Genomic DNA, 26,912 nt, shown 5'->3' with positions numbered 1-26,912 from the left:
CTTTTTTTTAATTCACAGTGTTAGAAGAGGGTTGGAAAATTAATAACGTGTGCACGTGACGACTTCGTTACTTTGTGTTAGCTTTACGATTGCCCCTTCATTGGGATGACCAAGGGTCGTGTTTTAGTGCTCTAAATCGCATTCATGGGCTTTACAAGAACTGTACTCAATATTCAAGGGAATATTTTCGCTACGCCGAATGTATTCAAAAAAAGGTTTTTCATAGAAAAATGAAGAGCCATATTAAAGCTTAGAACGAGCCGAAATAAATTCCTTGATTCAATCAAAGAATAAATCAGTGTAATGTATAAAAAATGTCTCTATTGTTCTACTTGTTGTTTATTACGGAAAGACTGTGTGGTCTTCGTCACTAGACCAGACCTCTAAGGTGGTGTCCGAAAGAGGCAGTTAAATTTAAATTTATCCCTAACTTTATGCTACGCAGTGTTTATATATGCATTTGAATATCTTTTATTGATTAGTTTGAAACCGATTGTCTTGCAACGGTGTTTGATTGGCTTTTGTTTCTTTTGCTATTTGAATTTTACTCTCCCATAAAGGCATGCGGTAATGCTTTTTAAAGAGCTGGATGGGATAAACAGAATAACTTTCTTTTTTAGTACTAATTATCATGCAGTATTGTTCAGACAGTAACACTATTCTTAGAGCCGACCAGAGTCAAGGTTTGTTAAAAATTAAGTGTTGGAGCAGGTGCCAATTTGTTCTTACAGGTACGCTCACGTGGATTGAGAAGAAAATCTTAGACCTCCTTCCTCTTTCTTCTCTTCCCAAATAAAAACTAGAGATCAGCTGGATCCCCCTTAACGCTCCCTCAAAGTTTTACCATTATACCCCAAGCCATTCCAGAGATATTGTAGATGGGCTATTTTGATAAGCTCGTACCACATACTGCCCTTGTCTTTACCTCACTACATGGACGTGAATCAATTCTTATACTCATAGGGACTTACTCGTTGTTCAAAGTGCAAAAATGTTTGGATAGATCCGAGACGTGATAATTTTTGACGCCCGCTTCCCCCCAAGTCGCAAATTCGAATGTTCCGGTTCACCATTTCGATTATTTGGCAACACATAGTGTCTTCTAATAAATTTAAGTTTTTAGCCGATCTGACGAAAAAAAGTTGCTTTGGACCTATTTTCGGCTCAAGTTTTGGAGAGGGAAGGCTGTGCTAAGGTATTTTTTGTACATTAGGCTCTCTTTGCCTATTCCCAAAATTTTAATCCCACAGATAGCTTTGAGGTTTATCGAGGGTTCGGGTAGCAAAATAGTACAATGGAGGAGGGCTGATTGTCTTCCAATATCCCCCTTTCACTGGCTCAAGTCCAACTATTCCTCCCAATACTTCCTTCCCCTTTATTTCTCCCTCTGATGTTATAAACAAAAGTCTTGAGCTTAAAAAATCATGTATTTGTCCCTTGGACATCCCATTTGACTTAATTAAATCTTTTTCGGAGAAAATTACTAAGCCTTTATCAAATATCTTCAACCACATCACAAAATTTGGTAAATTCCCATGTTGCTGGAAACAAGGTTTTATATTACCTGTCCCTAAAAAATACGCCAGTCTGACTTTCTCCAACATTCGTCCCATTACACTCACCTCTGTTTTTTTCATACTTTATGAAGGTTTCCTTTCTGACTAGCTTAAGCATAAAATTTTTTCGCGCTTTAACACCCAACAATTTGGTAACTTACAAAACATTTTAGGCATCATTTACCTTATGCACTTAATGCATATGATCATGAGTGACATTGATAAAACAAATGTTTGGCTGAAGGTTGTCCTAGTTGATTTACCAAAAACTTTTGACCTGGTTGACCACACCATACTAATTCGTTCACTACTGGTTAACTTTAAACTTGATCCTCTGTTAGTAAATATTGTTCTATCATTTCTTTCAAATAGATCCCAAGTTTTTAAATACAAAAATATTTTCTCTAACCCTCTCCCTATTTACTGTGGAATTCTTCAAGGCACCTCATTGGGACCACATTTACTTCTGGTCATGATTAACAAAATTGGTAAGGAATTCCCCCAAAGCTGGAAATACGTGGATGACTTGACGATCCTCGAAGTATGTCACAGGAATATTAAAAGTGACCCCCTTGAAATTCTATCCCACATTTCGGATGAAGCTAAGAACCTAAATATGAAAGTAAATTCCACTAAATCAAATATAATGACGATAAATTTCTTGAAATCTATTCCCGCCTTCCTTGACCCTATCCTCCCAAATATTTCTGTGTCTTCCTTTAAATTACTTGGGGTTACAATTTCCTCTAATTTAAAGTGGGATATCCACGTGAAAGATATTGTCCGTAGAGCTAATTCGTCCATGTCTCTCCTTAAGCTCTTGAATAAATTTAACATCCCCCCATCCCATTCTTTAAGGATTTATACTTCCTTTTTCCTCCCGCATCTTGAATATGGTTGTTCAGTTTGGCATCCTGGCATCTCCCGTGATGAATCAGATAAAATTGAATCTATTCAAAAAAGAGCCCTAAGAATAATTTTTAAAGAAACTTTGGTACCATATTCACTCCTTCTAAAAAAAGCCAAGCTGGAAACTCTTGAGCACAGGAGAGGAATGCTGTTCCTCCGTTTGGCAAAAAATGCGATAATAAACCCTCGCACAGAAAACATTTTTCCCAAAAGACACTCCCCAACCAGACACCGCATGCCACGTACTGTCCCTGCACCCATTCCTATCTTGTCCGCCATCCGTTGTTATACCACCAGATATAAAAAAAACCTTTTTCCTCTTAATTAATTAAAAAAAAAAACAATAGTTTTTTTTTTTTTTTTTTTTTTTTTTTTTTTTTTTTTACTGGTGATACCCATGCTGGTGTCCGTTTGGCTCTTCCGTTCCCTCCCCTTTTTATATAGTCTCTTTTAAACCTTTTTAACATTATTGTTATCTCAATTTTCTTTTTTGGTTTTGTTTTAGTTTTTGCCTTTTTAACTTTCTTACTTTTGCTACTTTCTGTTTTTAGACTAATGAATGGCTTTGCCTTTCTGATATTGTTGTTTTTTGGCATTGTTTAGCGAGTTTTTTAGTTTTTGTGCTATTTCTATGTTGTTGTTTTTTTATTATATGACCTCGAAATGCGAATTCGGCCCTTCGGGGCTTGTGATAGTCATTTTTGGAAATAAATATCTTATTATTATTTATAATTGGGTAAACATTTTGGTCCTTTTTAGCCCTATTATGGGGGAAGGTGTGCCCCGGAATAATTTTGCACATGAAACTCCTTTTGGCCTATAGGCTTACGACTGTAAGTCTCAAATTGAGGGACAAAAAGTATTGTTGCCTATTTGGGACCCCTACTACAGTAAAATGTTTGGTCCTTCTTATCTAAAGACCGATCCCTGAAAGCTACGAGCTCTTCAAACACCCAATATTGAGCAAGTACTCTTTTTTCTATTATTAAACTTACGTGTGAACAATATGCGATTCGTATTATTTACGGTCCTTGCCCCAAAGGCTTTAGGGGTCATGCCATCGCAGGATGCATACTTATTGAACCTTTTAACTATTTTGAGTGAGCCCCCTTCCAGGTTTCTATGATCACTCTTACATGAGAGGTGGCTGGGGAAAAGTTTGTTGGCCCTTTGTTTGGTCCATTTCAGGGAGAACTGTCATTTCCTTCCATTTTTTCTTCTGCATTTAGGTTTCCTTTGTTCATGGACTTGTGATATAAGTTTCGAGACGATCGGAAAAAAGTTCTTTTACCCCTTTTTTGGACTCCCGCTTATCAGAGGGGGCAGGCTTTGGTATTCTTTGTACATTAGGGTAGTCTTAGCCTAATCTCATAATTCTGGTCAGATAGCTCTAGGGTTTACGGAGGGGCCAGATAGCAAAAAAGAGCAATGGAGGGGGGCTGGTCGCCCTTCGACCGCCTTTGACTCTTAGAAGGCTGCTAGAACTTTCAGTTTCAAATGGAATGAACCCCCTCCGATTTTTTTTTTTACCAACCCCTACGTCTGAAGGGGCCATGTAAAACAGTAATACATTGGAAGCTTATGGCTCTTTATTGCAGGCAATGTAAGAGCCTTGCCTTTGCTAATGAGTCATGTTGAATAGGATCATGTAAATCCTTTTAGTGTTGTCACTTTTCTAGATTTATATTTTTCTCCCAGCTATTCGGTTCATTTTGTTCATTTTTATTGGAAAAGCATTTTAAAACGTTGCACGCAAAGGACACTAGAGTATCTCCAGCAGTCTGTCAACGTAAAGTATATTGACGGTGAAAAGTGAAAACATGCCTAGTTATTGATATTATGTTGGTGTAGCTTTCTAGTGCACCTACTAAACATCTCTTCTGTCTCTCTTCTTTCCTCCTCTCTTATTTATATATTATATTGTTTTTAGTTTCTTCTTTGTATTAGAGAGAAAAAGACGTCCTTTAAGAATTGTTCCTGTGAACTTTGACGGAGAGCCTCTCCTAGATGAAGAGGAAGAAGTGAGAGAGCCAAAGGAAGATTATCTGTCAACGGAGCCAGAGTTATATACTTTCAAAGAAAAGATTAATATGATACCAACCCTCCTGAAATACATGATTCCTGTGGGCCTGGTGTATCTTTTCGAGTATACCATCAACCAAGGAATGGCAAGTTATATTTCTTATTATCAGATGCAGAAAAAGACTCTATTTTCGAGTTTTTAGCTCGAATACCTTGCTTGAAACTGTAGATATTTCGGCCTGAAAACACAAGTATTTAAAAAAAATGCCGGTAATTTTAGATGCCAGCATATCTTTTAAAATTAGGTGTATAAATAAATAATTCAGAAACTCGTCTGACTTGGTCTACTTACACGGTTTTGAAGTTTTAATGTCAAACCCTTTCGTTGACTTTTGACTTAATAAAGTTGTAAAATATATTCTGAAAGCATTCAAACGCTATAGTTTTGAAGCCAATTCGACGCAGACTATTTTGAAATATACTGAACAACCCTCTATGTTTTTAAGAATATAGGAAGATTCCTAAAGTTTTCCAAAAATCCACTGTTTGACAGATGCATTGAATTTGGAACCAGCTATGAATTTTCTTTTTTCATTTACTCCGTTGTTTGTGGACTTGGTCAAGTCGGCTTGGTAACAGCCCAGAATGAATGGGATTTTTGGATTCAGGACTGCAAAAATCTTCTAAAACAGATGAATAAAATTCATAATGAATTGAATCGAAGGCACTTGATACTGTTGATCATCGTTTGCTTCTTGTGAAAACCAATGGATTCTCATCAAGTTCTCTTAGTGTTTTTTAAATCGTATCTGATTGGAAGCTAGAATTTTTTATCGTGAAACTGCTATTCGTTCTAATTGTTTTCCTATACTATGTGGTGTTCCTCAAGACTCTGTCTTAAGATCTATCTTATTCCTTCTTTTTATAAGTGATTTGCCTGAAGTTTTACCTCTGTGCAAAGTTATTATGTTTGCTGATGATGCAGTACTTTTCGGATCCCATCCTAACTTGGGTAGATTATTTTTAAACCTTAATGTGACACTTTAAGCTGCATTTGATTGGTGTTCTAGAAGAACCTTCTTCTTCTTAATTAAAATAAATGTCAATATATGTTGTTTTCACGTAGGGGCACAGTTCAAAGCAGTTCTTTTTCTATTTTTTGAATAACATTGAACTTAAACGTGTTCGCCATTTTAAGCATCTTGGAATTTTTCTAGATGAAAATTTATCTTTCCGAGAACACATTAAAATCTTGTCGCTGAAGATATCCAGAAATATTGGGATTTTTTCACGGTTGCGCCATCATTTTCCTCAAAATATTTTGAAGCTAGTTTATTTTTTCTCTTGTTCATCCTTATTTCCTCTATTGTACTTCAGTTTGGGCATCTGCGTTTGCATCTATTTATAAACTGATACAAATTTTGCAAAATAAAGCACTTAGGATCCTTTTTAATATTGATTGTCAGCTTCAGTAAGACACCTATACGGGTCTTCCCGTATATTTTCGATTATTCAGATCCATCTAATTTCTATTTCCCGTATTTGTCATGATTTTGCTTTTGATCACCTTCCATCGAAATTTTTTACAATTTTTACGTCAAACTCGCAATATGATAATTACCCCACATCTCACAGATCTTCTTTTTCATCTGAATTGCGACTTACAACTAGAACCATTTTTAGCCTTCGTCACATGGAACCAAAAATATGGAACTCTTTACCATTACCGATTCAAGAGTGTCCTGATAAGATTCATTTTTTTAAATGTTTTAAAGAAACACTTTGCGACTTTATGGTGTCAGATTATTTTTGTTTTTCTTGTTTAATTTGGGAAGAAGTAGTGTTAGGTTGTTATTGTCTCTCTTGTTTTATTTTGTAAAGATGTAGCCTTTTAAATTATCGAAAATGTAGTCTGCATGATGATTTTTTCGTTTCTTTGTAACAGATAGTGTGCTTAAGTATGCCATAAGGCATTTGCGTTTTCATTTATTAACAGTGTTTATGTCTTGTTGTAAATAAAAAGTTACTCTACTAAGTCAAGTAATTTATGGATTGAACCCATCTGTTTTTGTTTTTTTTTGTTTTTTTTGGAAGAGAAGCTCTGTATTTGAATTAGTTCAATTATATTAAACTTGTTCATAATTTAGATTGTCCAAAGACTCCTATTCCAAATCTGGGGCCGAGGGGAGGTCTTTTATCCTAAAAAGTATAGAATAAATTGAATATTTTCTTGCTTATTAGCCATATCTCGCTTATTTTTATTTAATTTTCCTCTCATCACGTTTAATCTTTCTAAACGCGCGTTGCATATGCCAAAGCTAAGTAGTTGAGATGTTTTTGAAAATTTTCATTCTTTGATTTAAGAATATGTTCTCGATTTTCTAAAAGGGTGGGTAAACACAGTGATTCTAGCTCAAGGCATATTCTATTCCAGATTTCAACCTATAAATTATTTCATGTTTTTTCCGTTTTCTCTTAACTTACTCAGAAGAATAAAAATACCCAAAAAGACATTGTCGTCCTCATAACAAGAGTTTGCTTCTCGCATTCCTTCAAAATGGAGATTAGAAATTTTCTTTTAAAAAGGTTTCTTTGTTGTTGTTTTTTTTTCAGATTTTTTGATGTCCTCTTTTTTATCGTAGAAATAGTAGAAAATTGGACCTTTTTGATATTTAAAATGTTGTTTTTGTAATTAGGATACTTAAAATAAAACTCTTCTTTTACAAACAACAACCGAAGGGAGTCAAGGAGGTCTGTGTATTATTCTGTGAGGACCCAAACTTCCCTTTATTTAAATAAAATATATAGATTAACGTTAAGAACAGTCTTAATGAACTATTGTGTCGCTAAATAAAATAGGTAAAGTAGATTGGCATTTAATAAATGGAGACAAACCAAATAAAAAATAATTTTGCGTCCTAGCAGCTTTACACTCAGCGGCCCCAATTGACGGAAATATAGAGGGCGGGTATTTTTTTTTATTTTTAATAAAGATACACAAAAGTGGGTCTTCAAAATTTTGGGCCAAGGAATATTTTAATGAAAATTCAAAACAAATTTTTATTTCTCTCTCTCTCTCTCTCTCTCTCTCTCTCTCTTCTCTCTCTCTCTCTCCCTCTTTTTTTCTCTCCCTGCGTCTGGTAGGGTACCCTAGTTTCCACTTTATAACATCTTCTTATTTAATTTACTTTGTTTCTTTTAGTTAGAGCTCGTGTACTTTCCTGATGCTTGGCTGGACCATTCCAGTCAGTACCGCTGGTTCCTAGTCACATATCAGCTAGGAGTCTTCATTGCAAGATCCTCTGTAAACTTGATACATATTCAGAAAATATGGATTTTAACTATATTTCAGGTAGGTTGCGCTTTATTGGTAACTAGTGCACCCATCGTACGTTGCTGAGAGAACCGTGTTAAAGAGGTTTCAAGCTCCTATTTAAAGTTCTAGTGCTCTCTTTAAGGGACCAAAAAGATTGTGCCACAGCGAAATGGTGTTTTCTGCGATTTTGTGGCATAAAACTGGAAAATTCTGAGAGAGCCAATCGATTGGCTTAAAGGCTTCCCAGCCTTAGAAGCAGTAATGGTGCACCGTGACGTATTTATTCATAAAAAGAGTCCATACAAAATAAACGGTTAATATACATATCTATTTTAAGGCTTCATTTAACTAAGTTGATTCATTTTACACTTGACAAAATAATATACAGTGTATAGTGCGCGTCAGCTATTATTGAGGAAGGCCTCTGAGGCATTGTTTAGGCGGGAGAAGTAGCGATGTGCTTGATGCTTCAAAACTTGCATTTTAATGCCCAAATTTCCTAAATTTCCAGAAGCCCGTAAAAATTTCTTTAAGAATCTCTATGGAATAACATTCAGTTATTCATTTTGGGTTGCTTTGCTTATGTAAGTGACAATTGCACCTGAGCTAGCCAAATGCTGTTTTAAAGTGATTTCGCCAATAGTTGTACGGTACCTTAAAAGTTTTCGAAAGCCCCTTCGTTTGTCAACGGGTCATTTTTTGCCAATAATTCACCATCATCTCTATGACTACGAAGAGAAATGATCTGTCAACCCAAGAAAGCAATTTGAATGCCTTGAGTCCCTACCTGATTCCGAGAGAGAATAGGAAAAGCTCAAGTATACCGTCTTGAAAGTAACTGAGTCCTCTGTTTTGGTTGAAAAGAGGCACGCAAAGCTCAATGACTGTCAGAGGAATCTTTGAAAGTCATTGAACAGTGCCTTCAAGCTCGTCTTAGTTGCAGTATGCCAGTATATCGCAGGCTGAACGGCGTAATATTTCAACTTGCCCATCGTGACAAGAAACAGTTCGTCGAAGAAAAGGCTAAGGAGCTGGAAGATGCCGCCGGTAAGAGTGGCATCGTATCGACATCTTGGGCTTTGTATCGTATCGACAAAGTTGGGCTTTGTATCGACATCTCCGTGAACTTATCTCCAAGGCACCCACCTCAGACGGCCCTATAGCTACTCCTAACGGGTTATCGTTATCAGTTGAAGCAGCCGGGTTCTGTAGATGGAAAGATCATTTATCCGTCCTCCTCAACGCTGATGCTGTTCCAACTCCAGACCCGGATCTGATGAATTGTTTCGCTTGTACCTGTGATTCCACCTGGCAGTCTTGATGAAGAGCCTTTCCCTCTCGAAAAAGTTATTGAATCATGAAGAGGTTAAAAATAACTGTGCATCCGGTGCCTGTGGTATAGCTGCCAACCCCCTGAAGTAAGGAGGGTCCGGTCTTGCTACTTTGGCTCCAGACACTATTTTGCATGATATGGTGCACCAAGATCATTCAAAAGAATTAGCAGACTGGAATAATCCTGCCACTCTGGAATCGGAAAGAATCCAAGAGCCAATACTCTAGCTACAGGGACATAACGTTACGCTCCCTACCTGCCAAGTTGCCTGCTAAACTGTCCCTCCTCCTCGACAGGTGCTCCGGCATAGATTAAAGATATTGAAGAATTGAACAAGACGAATTCCCAGTCGTTCCATATGCGAGCAGATATTCACTCTTGTGGAAAGTGATAGAGACGACACTGGAGTTTTGACTCCAGATCTGTCAATATCGAGCCACAATTTTGATGTTTTTTTAGGCTTTTTCTTGGAGAAGGATTTAAAATTGCTTAATAAATAGGAAAATTGTCCCTTTTTCAAAAATTTTAAACTAATACTCAATGTATTTTAATCTGAAAGACCATGTACAATAAATTAAAAAAGAATTGTTTGGTAGATGGATGGATAGAGATGAATCTCATCTATGTAGTGATATGAAATTTGTTGTCTTTCGCTGATGTGTTAAAATCGCAGGAGAGCAGAAAAAACAAAATACCGAAAATTACGCAGGGAACTTAAATGTCTAATTTACTATCTTTTGTTAAACAGGTCGTGCCAACAAAATGTAAGTAAGGAGTGACTCATGCTAATAGTAGCCAGAGCTCTAAAAAGAGGAGATTAGACTGTAATATGCACACTAAAAAAAATTACGTTTTATGTTGATTCCAAATATAAAAAAAAGCCATTAAATTCAAAGTTACCCAACAAAGGCTCTCTTTATGAAAAAAATGGGGGAAAGAGAAGGACAAAGGGTTTTGATGAAAATTCCACTATTGAATTCAGCATATCAGAAAACTATTGTATGGGATTCAAGCACAAAAGTTGAAGCTTCATTTTTTTTTTCAGGGGTAATTGTATCGAACCAATGGTTCTAGGATATCAGAAGAAGCTTTATAGGAAGGACATTGAAAGTTTTGTCGCGATTTTAAGTGACAAGAAATACGCGTCACAGCAATATGGTGTTTTCGGCCATTTTCTGGTCCAAAACGATAATTTCGGCGCACAGAGTGTCAAAAGGTGATCGAGCGATAATTTTGAGATAGCCAATCAATTTAAATTATCCAAAAACAATACCTTGAATTTTCGAGTCTCAGATACAGTAAAGATAAGTAACTGTGTCTGAGTAAGATAAGTCTAAAGGAAGATAAGTCTAACGAACCAAGATTAGAATATGGGAAGCCACAGTGATGACAGTGGTCAAGCATGGTTCTGAAGCATGGGCGCTCCGAAAAACAGAGGAAGATTTTTAGGATGTTTTCCAGAAAAATTACCTGCGGTTTATTTTGGTTACCCGGCTGACTGATCGTATTTCAAACAGTAGGCTGTACGAAAAGTTTGGTTCAATCCCACTTTCTAGGGCTATAATGAGAGAAAGGTTGAAATGGTTAGGGCACGTTCTGCGGATGAAGGATGACAAATTGCCATAGATTGTTCTTTTTGGCCAACATCTAGTGATAAACGGAAAGCAGGTCGTCTTCGGTTGGGGTGGGAGGATGTCGTAAGGAAAGATTTAAGGGAAATGGCAACTTCTTTGACGGGTGTAAAGAGGGGGGCTCTAAATATATTGGGACGGAAGAAGAATATGCGTAGCTGTATTAGCCTCAGGCAGTTTGGCGCTGCGGTGAGTTGTTAGTGGCAATTTTAGTTGACACAGTAATGCCGCAGGGTTGCCAATTCGTTCCTTAAGAGGCACTTAGTGCATACCATATTAGTGCTTAATATAGACATTTATTTTAAAGCTTCATGTTACTAAGTCTATGCATTTGAGTCTTGAAAAATTATATGCTGTGGTGTATAAATGCGCTTAAGCTGTTATGTTGTAGAGCCGGTGGATCAGAGGCAAGGGTTAGAAATTAATCTCTGATCTTTCTTGATTCTGGAGAATGTTGTTTTTTTACTACGCCTGTAAAATTGATCCTAGGACAGGGGATGATAACACCCCTCTTATTGCAGAAAAATATGAAGTATCTCTTATTGCCTACCGGCCTAAAGGTAGAGAGGGGGGAGGCGTCATCAATGCCGCCATGAAATTAGTAGAGGTGTTAGGAGGGGGAAAATTGCTACCAGGAGCTTCTTAGCCGAAATTTAAATGAGGCTATGTCTCATTTTTCTATTTATATGCGATTTGTAATGGATTTTTGTTTCTCGGGGACATTTTTCCCTTCCGGCGTTCATTAGAATATCCCTATAAACAATGTTCAAAAAATTCGTCTAGAAAATCGTGCAAATGGTGAACCCTTATTTTATTTTGGATATTTCTGGCCTACCTCCTAATACATGTTTAAAGTCAAACAGTTCGTGGTAACGAACTGTAAGTAATGGGCGATCCGGCTCAATAGTAACCGAAACTCTAAAAAAAGTTTTTTTGATACCAATAGATATATCAAAAGAATCGGCTTTTTATGCTGATTTCGAATGTATAAATCTCATTAAGTTTAGTCTTACCCATCAAAGGTTTCTAGAAAATTTTCTTGATTTTCAAAAAAGGCGGAAACACCCCCTAAAAGTCAAGTGATCTTAATAAAAATCACACCATCAGATTCAGTGTATCCGAGAACCCTATTGTATAGGTTTCAAGCTCCTGTCCGCAAAAATGCGGAATTTTGTATTTTTTTGCCAGAAGAAAGATCACGGATGCGTGTTTATTTATTTATTTATTTAGTCTTTCCCAGGTGTGGTCGTATCGACCCAGTGGTCCTAGAATATCAGGAGGAGGCTCATTCGAGCGGAAATTAAAAGTTCTAGTTGCCTTTTTAAGTGACCAAATATATTGGAGGGCAACTAGGCCCCCCTCCCCGCCCCCTTTTTTCCCCAAAATCGTCTGATCAAAATTTTGAGATAGCCATTTTGTTCATCATAGTTGAAAGGCTTAATAGCTAGGTCTTTGGATATAACTTAACCCCCCTATAGCCCCAGGGGAGAGGTCATTAAGTTATAAAAATTTCCCATTGTTTACGCATAGTACTTGTTATTGGGATGCATGCATACATTTTTGGGTGGGGGGGGGACACATTTTCTACTGGGGGATTTTCCATAGGGAGGGGAATTTCCAGAGAGTGAACTTGTCAGGGGAAATTACACACTGCGGGAATTTGCCAGAATTCTAATACAAAATTCTTTTTATATATCTTGCTTTTTCTTTTCCGTCTCAATTTTACGCGCGGAGTGGTTAAGAGTAATTATAGGGGGTAATTTTACACCGAGATTGAATTTTTTAGAGGATATTTCAGTGGGGAGGGGGTTTCTCCTTGGAGGTGGAGCCAGATTTCCTGGCATTATATAAAAAACGATCAGAAATTAAATTTTTTAAAACAAGTTTTTTCAACTGAAAGTAAGAAGCAACATTAAAACTTAAAATGAACAGAAATTATTACGTATATGAAAGGGGTTTGCCCCTCCTCAACACCTTGCTCTTTACGCCACAGTTTGAATTTTGTCCCAATTCTTTAAGAATGACTCCTCAAACACAAGGGCCGTTTAATGCGAACAATAAGACTTTTTTTTAAAAGCACTAAAAAACTTCAGAGTAAAGAGTGAGCTGTTGAGGACGTAATAATTATGCGTAATAATTTCTGTTCGTTTTAAGTTTCAATTTTGCTCCTTACTTTCAGTTGAAAAAACTTCTTTTTTCATTTAATTACATTTTTAAGGATGATAATCATTCTCGAGGCATTATTTTACGAATATTAAACATGAATGTGAAAAACGGAGGTCCCCTTCATGGCCTTTCGGCCAGGAAGAGCAATGAGGGTATGGGGCCAGCCATCCTGTGCTATCGCACACCCCTCCTTTTTATCTTCCTCAGATTTCTCCAGGTACCCATTTAGAGCTGGGTTGACTCTGGTTGAACTTACAGAGTCATGCCACCGACACCCGTTCCAATCCAAATAACTAGCGATACAAGGAACTGAACCGCTGTCCTCAAGAATAAAGGATTTGAAACCTAACGTGTTAACCCCTGGGCTAGGAGTCTGCAATAGGCAATAACGAAATTTATTATTTGTTCCGATTCTTAATGCGCAAAATATATTAATTTGCTCATCAAAATTTATTTTCTAATTAGGTCTATTAAGTTGCTCATTAAAAGTTATTAGCACGTGAAGGTTTGCATAATTTTCAAATAGGAATGAATCTCTCCCATAAAGAGTGCAACCTCGATGGGAAATATGCAATAAAATTCGATATTTACAAGAGCCCTTAAGGCACTATCTACAAAACATGAAATATCTTCTCTTTCTTATGGAGTGAATGGATATTCAGACAGTGGCAGATCCAAGGGAGGGGCGAGGGGGGTGTCCCCCCCTAACGTAGTCTAAAGTAGTGTAATTTACTTAATTAACGCAAGTTTGCGTTAATTAAACTTGCTCCAAACGCAAGTTTATCTGATCAACCTATTTTGCCCCCCCCCCCCCGCCTAAAAAATCCCAGATCCGCCCCTGTATTCAGATGGATTACAGATATCCCTGATCTCCCCAAATTAGGAGGTGTATATATGTGTTAGCACATATTGAACATTACAGATGGTGAACAAGAGTTTGCATAGTTTTTTTTAGTTTGTTTTATCATTTAATCAGCGCATCATTTTTCCAACGATAGAGAAAATTGGTTGTTTGGTGTATCTGTTTTAAGCTCTGTACTTATCCTTTTTCCTTGTATTTTCTTACTCTTTAGCATTCTTTTTCTTTCTTTTCAATTTTTTAGTCCTATCTCAGGAAACCAACCTTAAGTCTTTTAAATTTCTCTCAGAGGAGAGGGACATGATTATTAGGCATAAATATACTAAGCTTCGTCCTTTCTCTTTCTCCTTGAACAGTTTTTTCTGGAAAACATTTTAAAAAAACTGTGAAAATATTTCCTCAGTATTTTGAAAATTAATATTTATCAGATTAATTTTATTTAATATATGTCTTATAACAATTGACACAAAAAGTTTATTTCTAAGTTTTTCATCATTCTACTTCTTTGAAGTTGTTACTTATAGTTTTTACTAGCATTTCCTTGTCTTTTTGCTCCACGGTTTTGTTATTTCAATTTATTTGCTATTTCAGTTTCCATTTTATTTCAGTTTGTTAATTTGATTCTGTTGTCATACGAAGCAGTATTCCTGTACTTACCATCTATCTGGATCGCCTTTATTATTGTATTCTGGGAAGGATTGATAGGTGGAGCAGCATATGTTAATACCTTCTATAAAATAAGCCATGAGGTATGTTTTCATTTATTTATTTCTGTCTTTTTTTTATTTCTTCAGCAAAAATTGCTCCTTTTATTATTTGTTTTTATTGTTACCCTTATTTGCCTACTTATTTGTCAGTAATAACAAAGATTCATCTAGACTACATTTGCCAGCAGAAGAACATGAACCATTTAGACCTGAAATCAAATTCTTCCATAAAAAGTAATTGTTAAAAGGGACAAAACGATTCATGGCTAATTTTGTGGTAGGAGAAACCAAGGCCGTATCCCGGGGGGGGGGGTTACCCGGTTTTACCCCCCCCCCCCCCCCGAAATTTTTGACCGAGTCGGAAATAAGTCGAAAATTAGTAAAACCTAGGTAAAAATCAGTAAAATTAGTCTAAAACTGAGTCAAAAATTAGTAACCCCCCCCCCCCCGAAAAAAAAATCCTGGATCCGCCCTTTGGAGAAACACTAAGTATATGTCCTTTTTTCTTGTGCTACCGATTCAGCCGATTGTCAAAAAAGGTAAGCGTCTAACCTCTGCAGCTTTTATGGAAAGTCTTGTGTAATTTCTAATTCTTGTTTAAGGGCCCCAAAGGATTTGTCCTTAAGCCGAAGTCTGAAGTGTGAGAGTTAAAGTGGACTTTTATACTCTATATCAGAAAGGACAATCTGAAGTTGTTCCACCAAGCTTATGTTTCTTCGAGTCACGTTTCTACTTTTGATTAGAAAGCTCTGTTCTAGTAGGCAAGCTAGCAAACAACAATTTCAGGTTGAAGTTAGACTACAATCTAAAAGTGCTTAACGATTTGTGACGATTCCCCCTGATCCCATCACCAAAATATTTTCTTTAGCCTTAGAAAAGGAGGATTTTCCCACTTTGCTGAAAGTGCTGTCATGACTTTTACAAGCCATTTATGCTTGTGATTAACTTTTGTGTTTAATTTTTTTGTTATTGTGACTAAAGCATAGCAATTTTATCACATACGTATCCTATGTTTTAATAGTTATCTTATTGCCAAAGAATGCTAAAGACGTTGCTAAAGAGTTTTTCTTTGCTTTTTCCGTATTACTAATGTTTGAAAGTTGGTCCATGGCAAGAAAATCAACTTCTAAACAATTTAAATTAAAAAAAAAAATCCGAAAAAGAACTTTTCAAAAAAAGTAAAGAGCCATATTAAACTTACGATGAGCAGAGATAAGGTCTTTTAGTAGTCCAAACTTAAAATTACCAGAAATTTTCATGCATTATAAAAATGTATAAGTTGAGGTATAGAGTTGGCTCGTGAGCCCTTTAATACCCCTCTTCTCTTTACTTCTAGTTTATTTGGGGGAAAGCTGGCATATTGCTTCTATTTGAGGAGGAATCATTGACTAATTTTTGAACTGTATGATCGGAACTGATAGACCTTGGCCTCTCCAAAATCACGTCCCTTTAAAAACTTTTCATAAGAACGGTAGGCTGCTTTTTCTGTTAATGATTGGCTTCAAATTCTTGGGACAAGCGACTTGTCTAAAATGGGAAATAAGAACGTTGCTTGTTAGAGTCTTATTCCCCTTCTCTTGACTCCTGATTTTCTCGAAATGCAAGAGACAGTGAACTTTGAGCAAGGGAACAAAGCTTATTGATTTTTAGAGGTGTGTTCGTTACTTCTGAGCTCCACCGACTTTCCACGCTAAAGGGACCGTATTCGCTTAAAACTTGGTAAGAGGGTAGCCATAGTCAGAGAAACCTTCATCAAAATTTTTTAGACTGTTGAAGTTTGCAACCCAAGTACTAGCAGACTTCAGTATTTCTTTGTTTGGGGATCTTTCTTCTACTACGAAGAGTAATTTTTAAGCCTGAAAAAATAAAGCTTGGTTGTCTTCAAGGACGCGAGACTTCTATTTGTGGTAATCGGTCCACCGTTTTTGATATGTTAAGAAATGTTTCTTTATACAATAGGCTGCGCAAAGAAAAAAAATAATAATAAAAGAACACGGCATTGGACTTTACAGTCCCTACCATTGGTGCTGATCTCCGTTTTGTAACCCTTCAGCCGGGACGTGCTATAGGGAGTTAGGGGTCAGCCATCCTGTACTTTCGCACACCCTTCCTATTTAACTTCCCCATATTTCTCCAGGTATCCATTTAAGGCTGGGGCGACTCTGGGTGAGCCTACAGAGTCACGCCCCTGACTCCTGTTTAAACCGAATAACTAGCGACATCCGGACTCGAACCCCCGTCCTTACGGACAAAGGATTTCAAGTCTGCATGCCAACCACTACGCAAAGATTATAAATAATATTATATTGCAATGACTTAGTTTTGCAATTGATAGTAAAGTGATTTTATGACAATCGTTTGGTTGTTTTTACTATCAGTGACGCATGAAAAATTAATAGGCTTTAAGTTTTGAGGCGAAGCAACGTAACGTAGGTTGTACATGCTGACATCTTAGAAACAACAACATAGACTATGTTTAGTTTATATTATAAGGCAAGTAATAAAGCATAAGCTTGCATACATGGTGTACTTACAAACTAAAAACTTTTCTTTGATTTGACGAATTAGACAATGTTCTAAAAGTATGTTGTATTTTGAGATTTTCTTTAAGAGGAATCTACTCCATTTTGATCTAATGCTATTTTCCTATCTTAAACAATGTTCAATATCTTTCCCAGGAATTGGTATTTTTTTAGCGAGAAATTCCATGTATATACTCCTAAACATGGCCAAATTATCAACGAAGTGTTTTTTTTTTCCAAAAATACCATTCGTAATTAAGTAAAAAAAATAAACTATCACGTTCACTCTAATTTCTAAAAGCACTATTTCAAAATCATAGAAATAAATAAAAAATATGAATGGCATATAGTTTGAAACATCTTAGTTATCTAAATTAAACTATCGAATCGGATTTTATTTATGCCATCTAATTTCTTCAAAAACTTAGTTTTTTTTTTTTTTCGAAAACGACCTCTGTTGACACGACAAACTTTATTTTTGGCCAGATTACAGCCTCTATAGCTAATAATCATCAGGGAGGGTTAAATCGTTGTAATGTGTATTTGTAAGAGATATTGCCTTTTTTATTACATACGATACTGTTCTCTGGTGCCTCTGTTTTTCATTTGAGTACATATTTTAAATGCTCTTATCTTGGGACCCAAAATTATTCATGTCATTTAGATGTGGGAATTTTGCATTGAGTCTTATTGACAGAAATGGGTTGATTACGGACCTCATGTATTATGGTTTAGATGATTTTCTGGCGAGGTATATGTCAAGGGCTCATAGGTTATTATGAATCGGGTAATGTAAGATACCACCAAAAGGATTATGTTTCAATAGCCTAATTTCTGAAGCCTCACTGGGCCTTCAGATAAAAACTAAATGAGTTTTTATGGAGTTGTTGTCTAATTCTTCTTAGGTTTCGTGTATATTTTCAGTTTACACCTTTATCATTGGTCCTGGGGCAGAGGGAGGGGGGTAATGGTCACTTAAAAAGTTACTTAAACTTGAAATTTTTGTTCCAATGAGTCCTCTCCCGATCTTCTAGGACCCTTGGCTTGATGGAATTACCCCTGAGAAAAACTTAGACCATTGAAACGTACATTAACCACGCTTTCCACGGGAAAATCCTGCCAGACAGCTTGATCCCTCCTGAAAATTGGTTTCTCATTGAATTTACAATGTTTAAACTGTTGTTTTTTGGGGTTTAGGGGGGGGGGTACTTAGGTTAGGTTACGTATTTAATATATGCTATGCTTTACCCCCTATCCTCCTAATGTGCAAATATATAGCCCAAATTTGTTTCTAAACTATTATATATTCATCCTATTTTATTTTTTTTATTAGCATTAACCAAACTTGACGTCTTTAATGTGTACCATTTAGCAAAACAGTACCATATATATATATATATATATATATATATATATATATATATATATATATATATATATATATATATATATATATATATATATATATATATATATATATATATATATATATATTATATGTATGTATATATTTATACATACATACATATAATATACATACATATATATATATATATATATATATATATATATATATATATATATATATATATATATATATATATATATATATATATATATATATATATATATTAGGTATTAAATCCCCACCCACCCCGAAAAAACTCCTTCATTAACACCCGCCCCCTTCCCTCCTAAAAAACGTGGATACTACCTTGGTTGTTTCCATCTGCTATTCCCATTGCTACAAATTCTTCTGAATCAGCCAAGTTCATTTTAAAGGCGTACAAGTACCTTTAGGCTGATGTGGGAATCGCCGTTTAAAATTCTTACTGAGTTAGGTAAGTCATTTAAAAGCTCCCGAGAGCTATACCGGAATTTGACAACACGTGATTAGCAGCATTGGCGATAACAGGATTTTTCAGATGACTTCTAGAATTTGCGCGGGAATAATTAATAGATTCCCCTTAAGGAACGTGTAATGTTTTTTTTTTTTTTTTTATAAAACTTTATTAAATCCTAATAAAGTGCCATAAATCACTAGGTACTTCCCTTTGGTTGAAAATTGGATTCATAATCTTCAGTACCTTGTGTTTGGAACCACCATATTTCAAAATCTCATTTACCTTGTTATCAGTACATGAATCCTTCTCATTTTCAAACGTCTGCGACTCCTCAATGTCCCTTCACTTTCCAATTTTTGGAAACTTCTCATTCTTTTCAACATCATTTTGAACAGGGTTTATCGCATTCTCAAAATGTTCTTTTTGTCTCTAGCATTTTTTTTTTTATCATGATTGAGGCACCCTTTCTATTTTTAACTAACATGCCAGCACAACATATTAATATTATTTTCTCAGGTGGCATCTTCCAGATCCTTGACAATTCCATTCATAGCTTCAATTTCTTACCTTGCGCTTTATTGCCTTCTCAACTTCCCTTACCTTCCTCTTACTCTCAGAAGATCTGTAGCTGAGGAACTTCTAATGCAAAATGCGTCTCTCTTACTATTTTTGTGATATTCCCATTTGATTTTCTAACTCTTCTCACTAAGAAGTTTTCTGGTATTTCGCAAGCTATTTTCAGGAAAATGATTAATCAATCTTTTACATTGTACATTTCTGCTATCCTTAAATTTTAGTCTGAAACTACAAGGTATATTCATCCTGTAAATCTTCGATTTCCAGGCTGCGGTTTACAATAGGGTCATAAGAAGTACGCTTAATGACCAAATACCTTCTTGCTATACCTAGATTATTGGATTTACAAAAGTGTAGCAGACTATTGCAGTTGTTATTTTCCTTTATTCTAGCAAATTTGTCTAAGCTAGGATACCATCTATCCCTACTTGTCCAATTGTAATGAAAATGTTTTTTGTTTTGTTTTTTACTTGGGATCTTATCTATTTGATCCTGAAAGTGCATTCAAAACTCGTTTGAGTTGCTACTGTCTAAATCAGTTGTTTCCACAGGTACCACTATTACCACTATTAGACCTTTTGGTCAAAAAGAGTCCAACTAGAATTTTATTATTAACACCTTTCTGACCTAAACAGAACTTTTAAGCTTTGTTATTCATCCTGAGGTCTACACCCTCCAAATTCATCCCCTCCGTCCTACCTGAATAAATAAAATCTATATTGCCTAATGTCTGGTATTGTATGCCTGAAAATAAGTTTCAAAAAATCTTAGCTAGTCTAATGATAATGTCAACTATAATGTCAACTAAACTATGACAGAAATTTTTCAGTCATAGTTTCAATACGATAGTTGTCTTTCACCTTAATGATATTTCACGTCGTAGTTTTCATATCATTTAACTCATTGCAATTGTTATGACTTCAAGAAAAGGAATGGATCAGATAAATACAGGTCAAGGACTGTTAGTTCCTTCTCATGTCTATACAAAGAGCACAAGCCGGCTTACAACCGTACAGTAAGAAAATACCAGGACCTGCAGTTGAATGGACGCTTTTTGAAAGCCTGTCTGTCTTGGTCATTATACAGTTTTTAGCACTTGGCGGTGCACTCCTATTAACAAGAGAACTTATCCTGAACAAGCAATGTCAGGCTTATTACCTGCGACTCTCAATGTATTCCAGCCTGCTAAGAAATTGCTGCGATGGGGAAGTAATCTATAATTAATGAGTCCAAAAACATCCAACATTCACACTGGGATTCGCACTGACTTGAAACATATTTTTAAAACTAGTTTAATGTTTCAATTTTTGCGGCATTAGTATTAGTTTTAAATTTTGAAAAATTGCGAAAAAGTCACCAAGTGTTTTAAAGAGACTAGTTTAAAAGAGCTCTTCTTTGTTGCCAACACTACTGCCGATGTAAGAAATAGGCTGAAATCACACAGTATCAAATAATAATTCTTAATTTACTGTTTCAGCTCTCCGGTCCGAGACGAGAGTTTGCAATGGGTGCCACCTCCCTGGCAGATTGTATAGGAATATTGACTGCAGCTGCGGTATCGATGCCAATCCACACCTTGCTCTGCAGCCTCCCAGTTCCAGAGTGACCGAAATAATTGTCTTTAGCCACCTTTTGAAGTGCTTTTCTCACCATTACCATTTATAGGCTGTTGATGTGATACTTAGTAGATCTTTAATTTCAGTTCTATAATTTGACGTTACTGGTTGGTTCTGGCTTTTGATATCTGTTCGTGTGCCTTCAGTGCTGATACTAAAAAACATAAAAGTTTATGTATGGAGTCTGTCCCTGTCACCGAGAATCAGCCGTAGTAGTGTTATAGGAGACGTGATTACGCCTTGATATGATACTTGCACTTATCCATCGATTCTAGCTACTTTATGAGCTATTTAAATGTAATTTTATTATTTGGCCAACTCTGAGTGGCCTAATACGTCTCCTCAGGTGGATTATTGCGACTTATAGGGAAGCTCTAACATTGACATTTTACTTGTCTATACATTCTGCAAAATTTGAATTGCTGAATTTGTTGACGTGTTGTGAATTTAGGTGCCCAAAGCTCCGAAATTAAAGGCTAAAAATTATTTATAATTTGCCTTGATTCTTTTGAAGATTGCCTTGATCTCAAAATACATTGATGCTAAGTACGTCTTATCTTGGTGTATTTCTATTACCATAGAAATAATGATAGTTCACTCAACAGTTTTTTACTTAAATATTAAACTCAGATTTTTTTTAATTTATAAAAAATAAGCTTCAAGATTTATCGGGTCTTGCTGATTGTACGTATCATGTCTGAAAGATTTCGATCAAAATTGAAATTATGCTTTAGGGAAATTCCCTTGAAAATATTTGTACAATTAAGAATAAAATCTGCTTTTTAATGGAACCTTCATGGGTGAATAACTGTCTTGCTGGTGAAAAATCTCGGAACCTCAAAATATAGCATCAAACAAAAGTTTTTAATTTTTTTTGTCAGATTTGAAGATTCTGTAAGTTAACCTACTCACCTTGTCAGATTACTACAAGGCGTGGCTTCAATCAGAGTCTAGCATCATCTTCCTAGTGAAATTACGGGAAGATATGGATTTAGTCGAAGCTAACTCAAAATACTTTCAAGGTCCAACATCTCCTGAGGGTCCAGGCTGGTTGATATTTGTAAGGGTTGATGTGATACGGTGAATGCTAGAAATTTTCAGACACATGTCATTATTTACTTTTTTGTACTCAATCTATATTCTATTAAGCGTTTTTAATAGACCTCTGTAATCTGAAATGCTATTAACCAAGACCGTAACAGGGAGAGTAGGAACAGGTACGTACAGGTACAAATTTTATTGATAATTTGAGCAAGAAGTGTTCAAAAGTTTAGGTAAATTTAGGGTATCGGGGAAGCCATGGCCCTGAGGCCCTCCCCAGGCTTATGTTTCCAGTTAGGGTTGACATGTTTGCTCATGGTCCTTTTATCCCTTTCACTAAATGTGAGCGAACCAATGAAAATATGCATTTCTCGTTTTTTTAATGGCTAAAAGGACATTACATTACTTTCCGTTCACCCCCTCCCAATCCGAGTGCTGTTTATTGTCCTAACCTATCTATTCATTTTATCTTACCCAGCTCTTCCAGTAAACCAGTTAGGTCATCTTCAATCAATCAGGAACACCGAGGATTATTAGCTAAGCTCTCTTTTAGAATTTGGCGTATCTCGGAATGGTGCTGTTGACTCTAAAATGTTGTTTACTGTAAATGAGATGTGATCATTGGATAATTAATAAGTAAAACCTATCTTTTACACGAATTAAAGCTTACGTCCTTTAAGCTTGATAGTTGAAAACGAACTGCCCTAAAATTGCAAGAGTTACCTTTGCAAAGACGGTGTTTTACTTTCGTAACTTGGCAAATCAAATCAATAATTAAATTTCATCTTCTTATACTCTAAAAAATGTTGCATCTTTATCTAGGCGTGGACCCGGGGGGGGGGGGGCGTGGCTTTCCCTGAAAAGTATAGATTCTTTTTCATAATATCTGTATAATGCCATCTTTTTTCAAATATGACCCCCCCCCCCCACTGAATATATGTGTTGGTCTAAACTCCTGCTTACTTGCCTAAGGCACCTGCCCGTGATACACTTAGCAGATAGCCAAGAAGAAATTATCTTATACAGCCTACCTAAAATGCCTTGTACCAGAGGCATTATAAATAATCCACAGTCTTGTCTCGGCTATCAATTGGCATTTCTCATATTCCCTTTTTTTAGATGTAGTCGCCCTGGAAAATGTTAAAAAAAGACTCCTTTGTGTTTTTAAAAAGAATACCAAAAGTGTGTTTTTTGTCATTACTCGCCCATGAAACTTTTATTTGTTCTAAACAATATTATTTGCATGGAGAACACAGCATTAACAATCCAAATCAGAAGTTAACCAAATATTCCGTCCTTGCAAAAGTGATTGACTCCCCTTAGTGATGATACACCTGAATTCCTCCCCCCTCCCTCTTTTGTTTCATGGGATGGCGTGAAATAAGTCTACCAAAGTGGAATTTGACTACTGTTAAAATAAAGCTTAAGGGATTTTTGGTAGTCTGTGGTATGATGTAGGTACAATAGTTTATGGATACCCCTTTTATTGTTTTACAACTTAGTTATGTTTACTGCAAAACTGCTGCTTTTAGAAGTATGCAATGGAAAAATTTTAAGGTTGCTCTATAATTTTTGTGTATTTTTTCTAGTTCCAGACCAAGGCAAGTACAGTTCCCCCAAAAAAATCGGTTCAATACTTTATAAGAATTTTTAATAGGTCTAGAAATTTTACTGAGACTTAGGGCCTACTTTGTTTTGAAAATAATCTCATAAAATTACTTTCCTCTTTATTTGGACAAATAATACTTAGGGCCTACCTCGTTTTAAAAATAATCTCATAAAATTACTTTCCTCTTCATTTGGACAAATAAAACTTAGGGCCTACCTCGTTTTGAAAATAATCTCATAAAATTACTTTCCTCATTATTTGGACAAATACGACTTAGGGTCTACCTCGTTTTGAAAACAATCTCATAAAACTACTTTCCTCTTTATTTGGACAAATATGACTTAGGGCCGACCTCGTTTTGAAAATGATCTCATAAAATAACTTTCCTCTTTATTTGGACAAATAAGACTTAGGGCCTACCTCGTTTTGAAATTAATCTCATAAAATAACTTTCCTCTTTATTTGGACAAATATGACTTAGGGCCTACCTCGTTTTGAAATTGATCTCATAAAATAACTTTCCTCTTTATTTGGACAAATACGACTTAGGGCCTACCTCGTTTTGAAATTAATCTCATAAAATTACTTTCCTCTTTATTTGGACAGATATGACTTAGGGCCTACCTCGTTTTGAAATTAATCTCATAAAATTAATTTCCTGTTTATTTTGACAAATACGACTTAGGTCCTACCTCGTTTTGAAATTAATCTCATAAAATAACTTTCCTCTTTATTTGGACAAATAAGACTTAGGGCCTACCTCGATTTGAAAATGATCTCATAAAATAACTTTCCTCTTTAATTGGACAAATACGACTTAGGGCCTACCTCGTTTTGAAATTAATCTCATAAAATAACTTTCCTCTTTATTTGGACAAATAGGACTTAGGGCCTACCTCGTTTTGAAAATAATCTCATAAAATTACTTTCCTCTTTATTTGGACAAATACGACTTAGGGCCTACCTCTTTTTGAAATTAATCTCATAAAATAACTTTCCTCTTTATTTGGACAAATATGACTTAGGGCCTACCACGTTTTGAAAATAATCTCATAAAATTAATTTCCTCTTTAGTTGGACAAATACGACCTAGGGCCTACCCCGTTTTGAAGATAATCTCATAAAATTACTTTCCTCTTTATTTGGACAAATACGACTTAGGGCCTACCTCTTTTTGAAAACAATCTCATAAAATTACTTTCCTCTTTATTTGGACAAATACGACTTAGGGCCTACCTCGTTTTGAAAATAATCTCATAAAATTACTTTCCTCTTTATTTGGACAAATACGACTTAGGGCCTACCTCGTTTTGAAAATAATCTCATAAAATTACTTTCCTATTTATTTGGACAAATACGACTTAGGGCCTACCTCGTTTTGAAATTAATCTCATAAAATTACTTTCCTCTTTATTTGGACAAATACGACTTAGGGCCTACCTCGTTTTGAAAATAATCTCATAAAATTACTTTCCTCTTTCTTTGGACAAATGAGACCTAGGGCCTACCTCGTTTTGAATATAATCTCATAAAATTACTTTCCTCTTTATTTGGACAAATACGACTTAGGGCCTACCTCTTTTTGAAAATAATCTCAAAAAATAACTTTCCTCTTTATTTGGACAAATACGACTTAGTGCCTACCTCGTTTTGAAAATAATCTCATAAAATTAATTTGCTCTTTATATGGACAAATATGACTTAGGGCCTACCTCGTTTTGAAAATAATCTCATAAAATTACTTTCCTGTTTATTTGGACAAATACGACCTAGGGCCTACCACGTTTTGAAGATAATCTCATAAAATTACTTTCCTCTTTATTTGGACAAATACGACTTAGGGCCTACCTCGTTTTGAAAACAATCTCATAAAATTACTTTCCTCTTTATTTGGACAAATACGACTTAGGGCCTACCTCGTTTTGAAAATAATCTCATAAAATTACTTTCCTCTTTATTTGGACAAATACGACTTAGGTCCTACCTCGTTTTGAAAATAATCTCATAAAATTACTTTCATCTTTATTTGGACAAATAAGACTTAGGGCCTACCACTTTTTGAAATTAATCTCATAAAATTACTTTCCTCTTTATTTGGACAAATACGACTTAGGGCCTACCTCGTTTTGAAAATAATCTCATAAAATTACTTTCCTCTTTCTTTGGACAAATGAGACCTAGGGCCTACCCCGTTTTGAAGATAATCTCATAAAATTACTTTCCTCTTTATTTGGACAAATACGACTTAGGGCCTACCTCTTTTTGAAAACAATCTCATAAAATTACTTTCCTCTTTATTTGGACAAATACGACTTAGGTCCTACCTAGTTTTGAAAATAATCTCATAAAATTACTTTCCTCTTTATTTGGACAAATACGACTTAGGGCCTACCTCGTTTTGAAATTAATCTCATAAAATTACTTTCCTCTTTATTTGGACAAATAAGACTTAGGGCCTACCACGTTTTGAAATTAATCTCATAAAATTACTTTCCTCTTTATTTGGACAAATAAGACTTAGGGCCTACCTCGTTTTGAAAATAATCTCATAAAATTACTGTCATCTTTCTTTGGACAAATACGACCTAGGGCCTACCCCGTTTTGAAAATAATCTCATAAAATTACTTTCCTCTTTATTTGGACAAATACGACTTAGGGCCTACCTCTTTTTGAAAACAATCTCATAAAATTACTTTCCTCTTTATTTGGACAAATACGAGTTTGGGCCTAACTCGTTTTGAAAATAATCTCATAAAATTACTTTCCTCTTTATTTGGACAAATACGACTTAGGGCCTACCTCGTTTTGAAAACAATCTCATAAAATTACTTTCCTCTTTATTTGGACAAATACGACTTAGGGCCTACCTCGTTTTGAAAATAATCTCATAAAATTACTTTCCTCTTTATTTGGACAAATACGACTTAGGGCCTACCTCTTTTTGAAAATAATCTCATAAAATGACTTTCCTCTTTATTTGGACAAATACGACTTAGGGCCTACCTCGTTTTGAAAACAATCTCATAAAATTACTTTCCTCTTTATTTGGACAAATACGACTTAGGGCCTACCTCGTTTTGAAAATAATCTCATAAAATTACTGTCCTCTTTATTTGGACAAATACGACTTAGGGCCTACCTCGTTTTGAAAATAATCTCATAAAATTACTTTCCTCTTGATTTGGACAAATACGAATTAGGGCC

The 26,912-nt window shown here is 35.5% G+C and overlaps 1 protein-coding gene across 1 annotated transcript in view; it reads left to right on the top strand.

Moving 5' to 3' along the window:
* The window catches only part of Cln3 (CLN3 lysosomal/endosomal transmembrane protein, battenin), a 97,925-nt gene extending 76,686 nt beyond the window's left edge, over positions 1 to 21,239 (top strand). The window contains exons 6-9 of the mRNA XM_089102122.1: positions 4,396 to 4,633; positions 7,690 to 7,839; positions 14,401 to 14,541; positions 20,919 to 21,239. Of these exons, the coding sequence (XP_088958248.1) occupies positions 4,396 to 4,633; positions 7,690 to 7,839; positions 14,401 to 14,541; positions 20,919 to 21,047 (658 nt within the window). The 3' untranslated portion in view covers positions 21,048 to 21,239. The remainder of the gene's footprint in view (positions 1 to 4,395; positions 4,634 to 7,689; positions 7,840 to 14,400; positions 14,542 to 20,918) is intronic.
* The last annotated feature ends 5,673 nt before the right edge of the window (positions 21,240 to 26,912 follow it).

The sequence above is a fragment of the Artemia sp. Qi Xiang Cuo genome, chromosome 16 (assembly GCF_049724085.1).
Source record: "Artemia sp. Qi Xiang Cuo chromosome 16, ASM4972408v1, whole genome shotgun sequence".
Lineage (NCBI taxonomy): Eukaryota > Metazoa > Arthropoda > Branchiopoda > Anostraca > Artemiidae > Artemia > Artemia sp. Qi Xiang Cuo.
The sequence above is the reverse complement of the archived record's forward strand: the minus strand, read 5'-3'. Positions and strand labels throughout refer to the sequence as shown.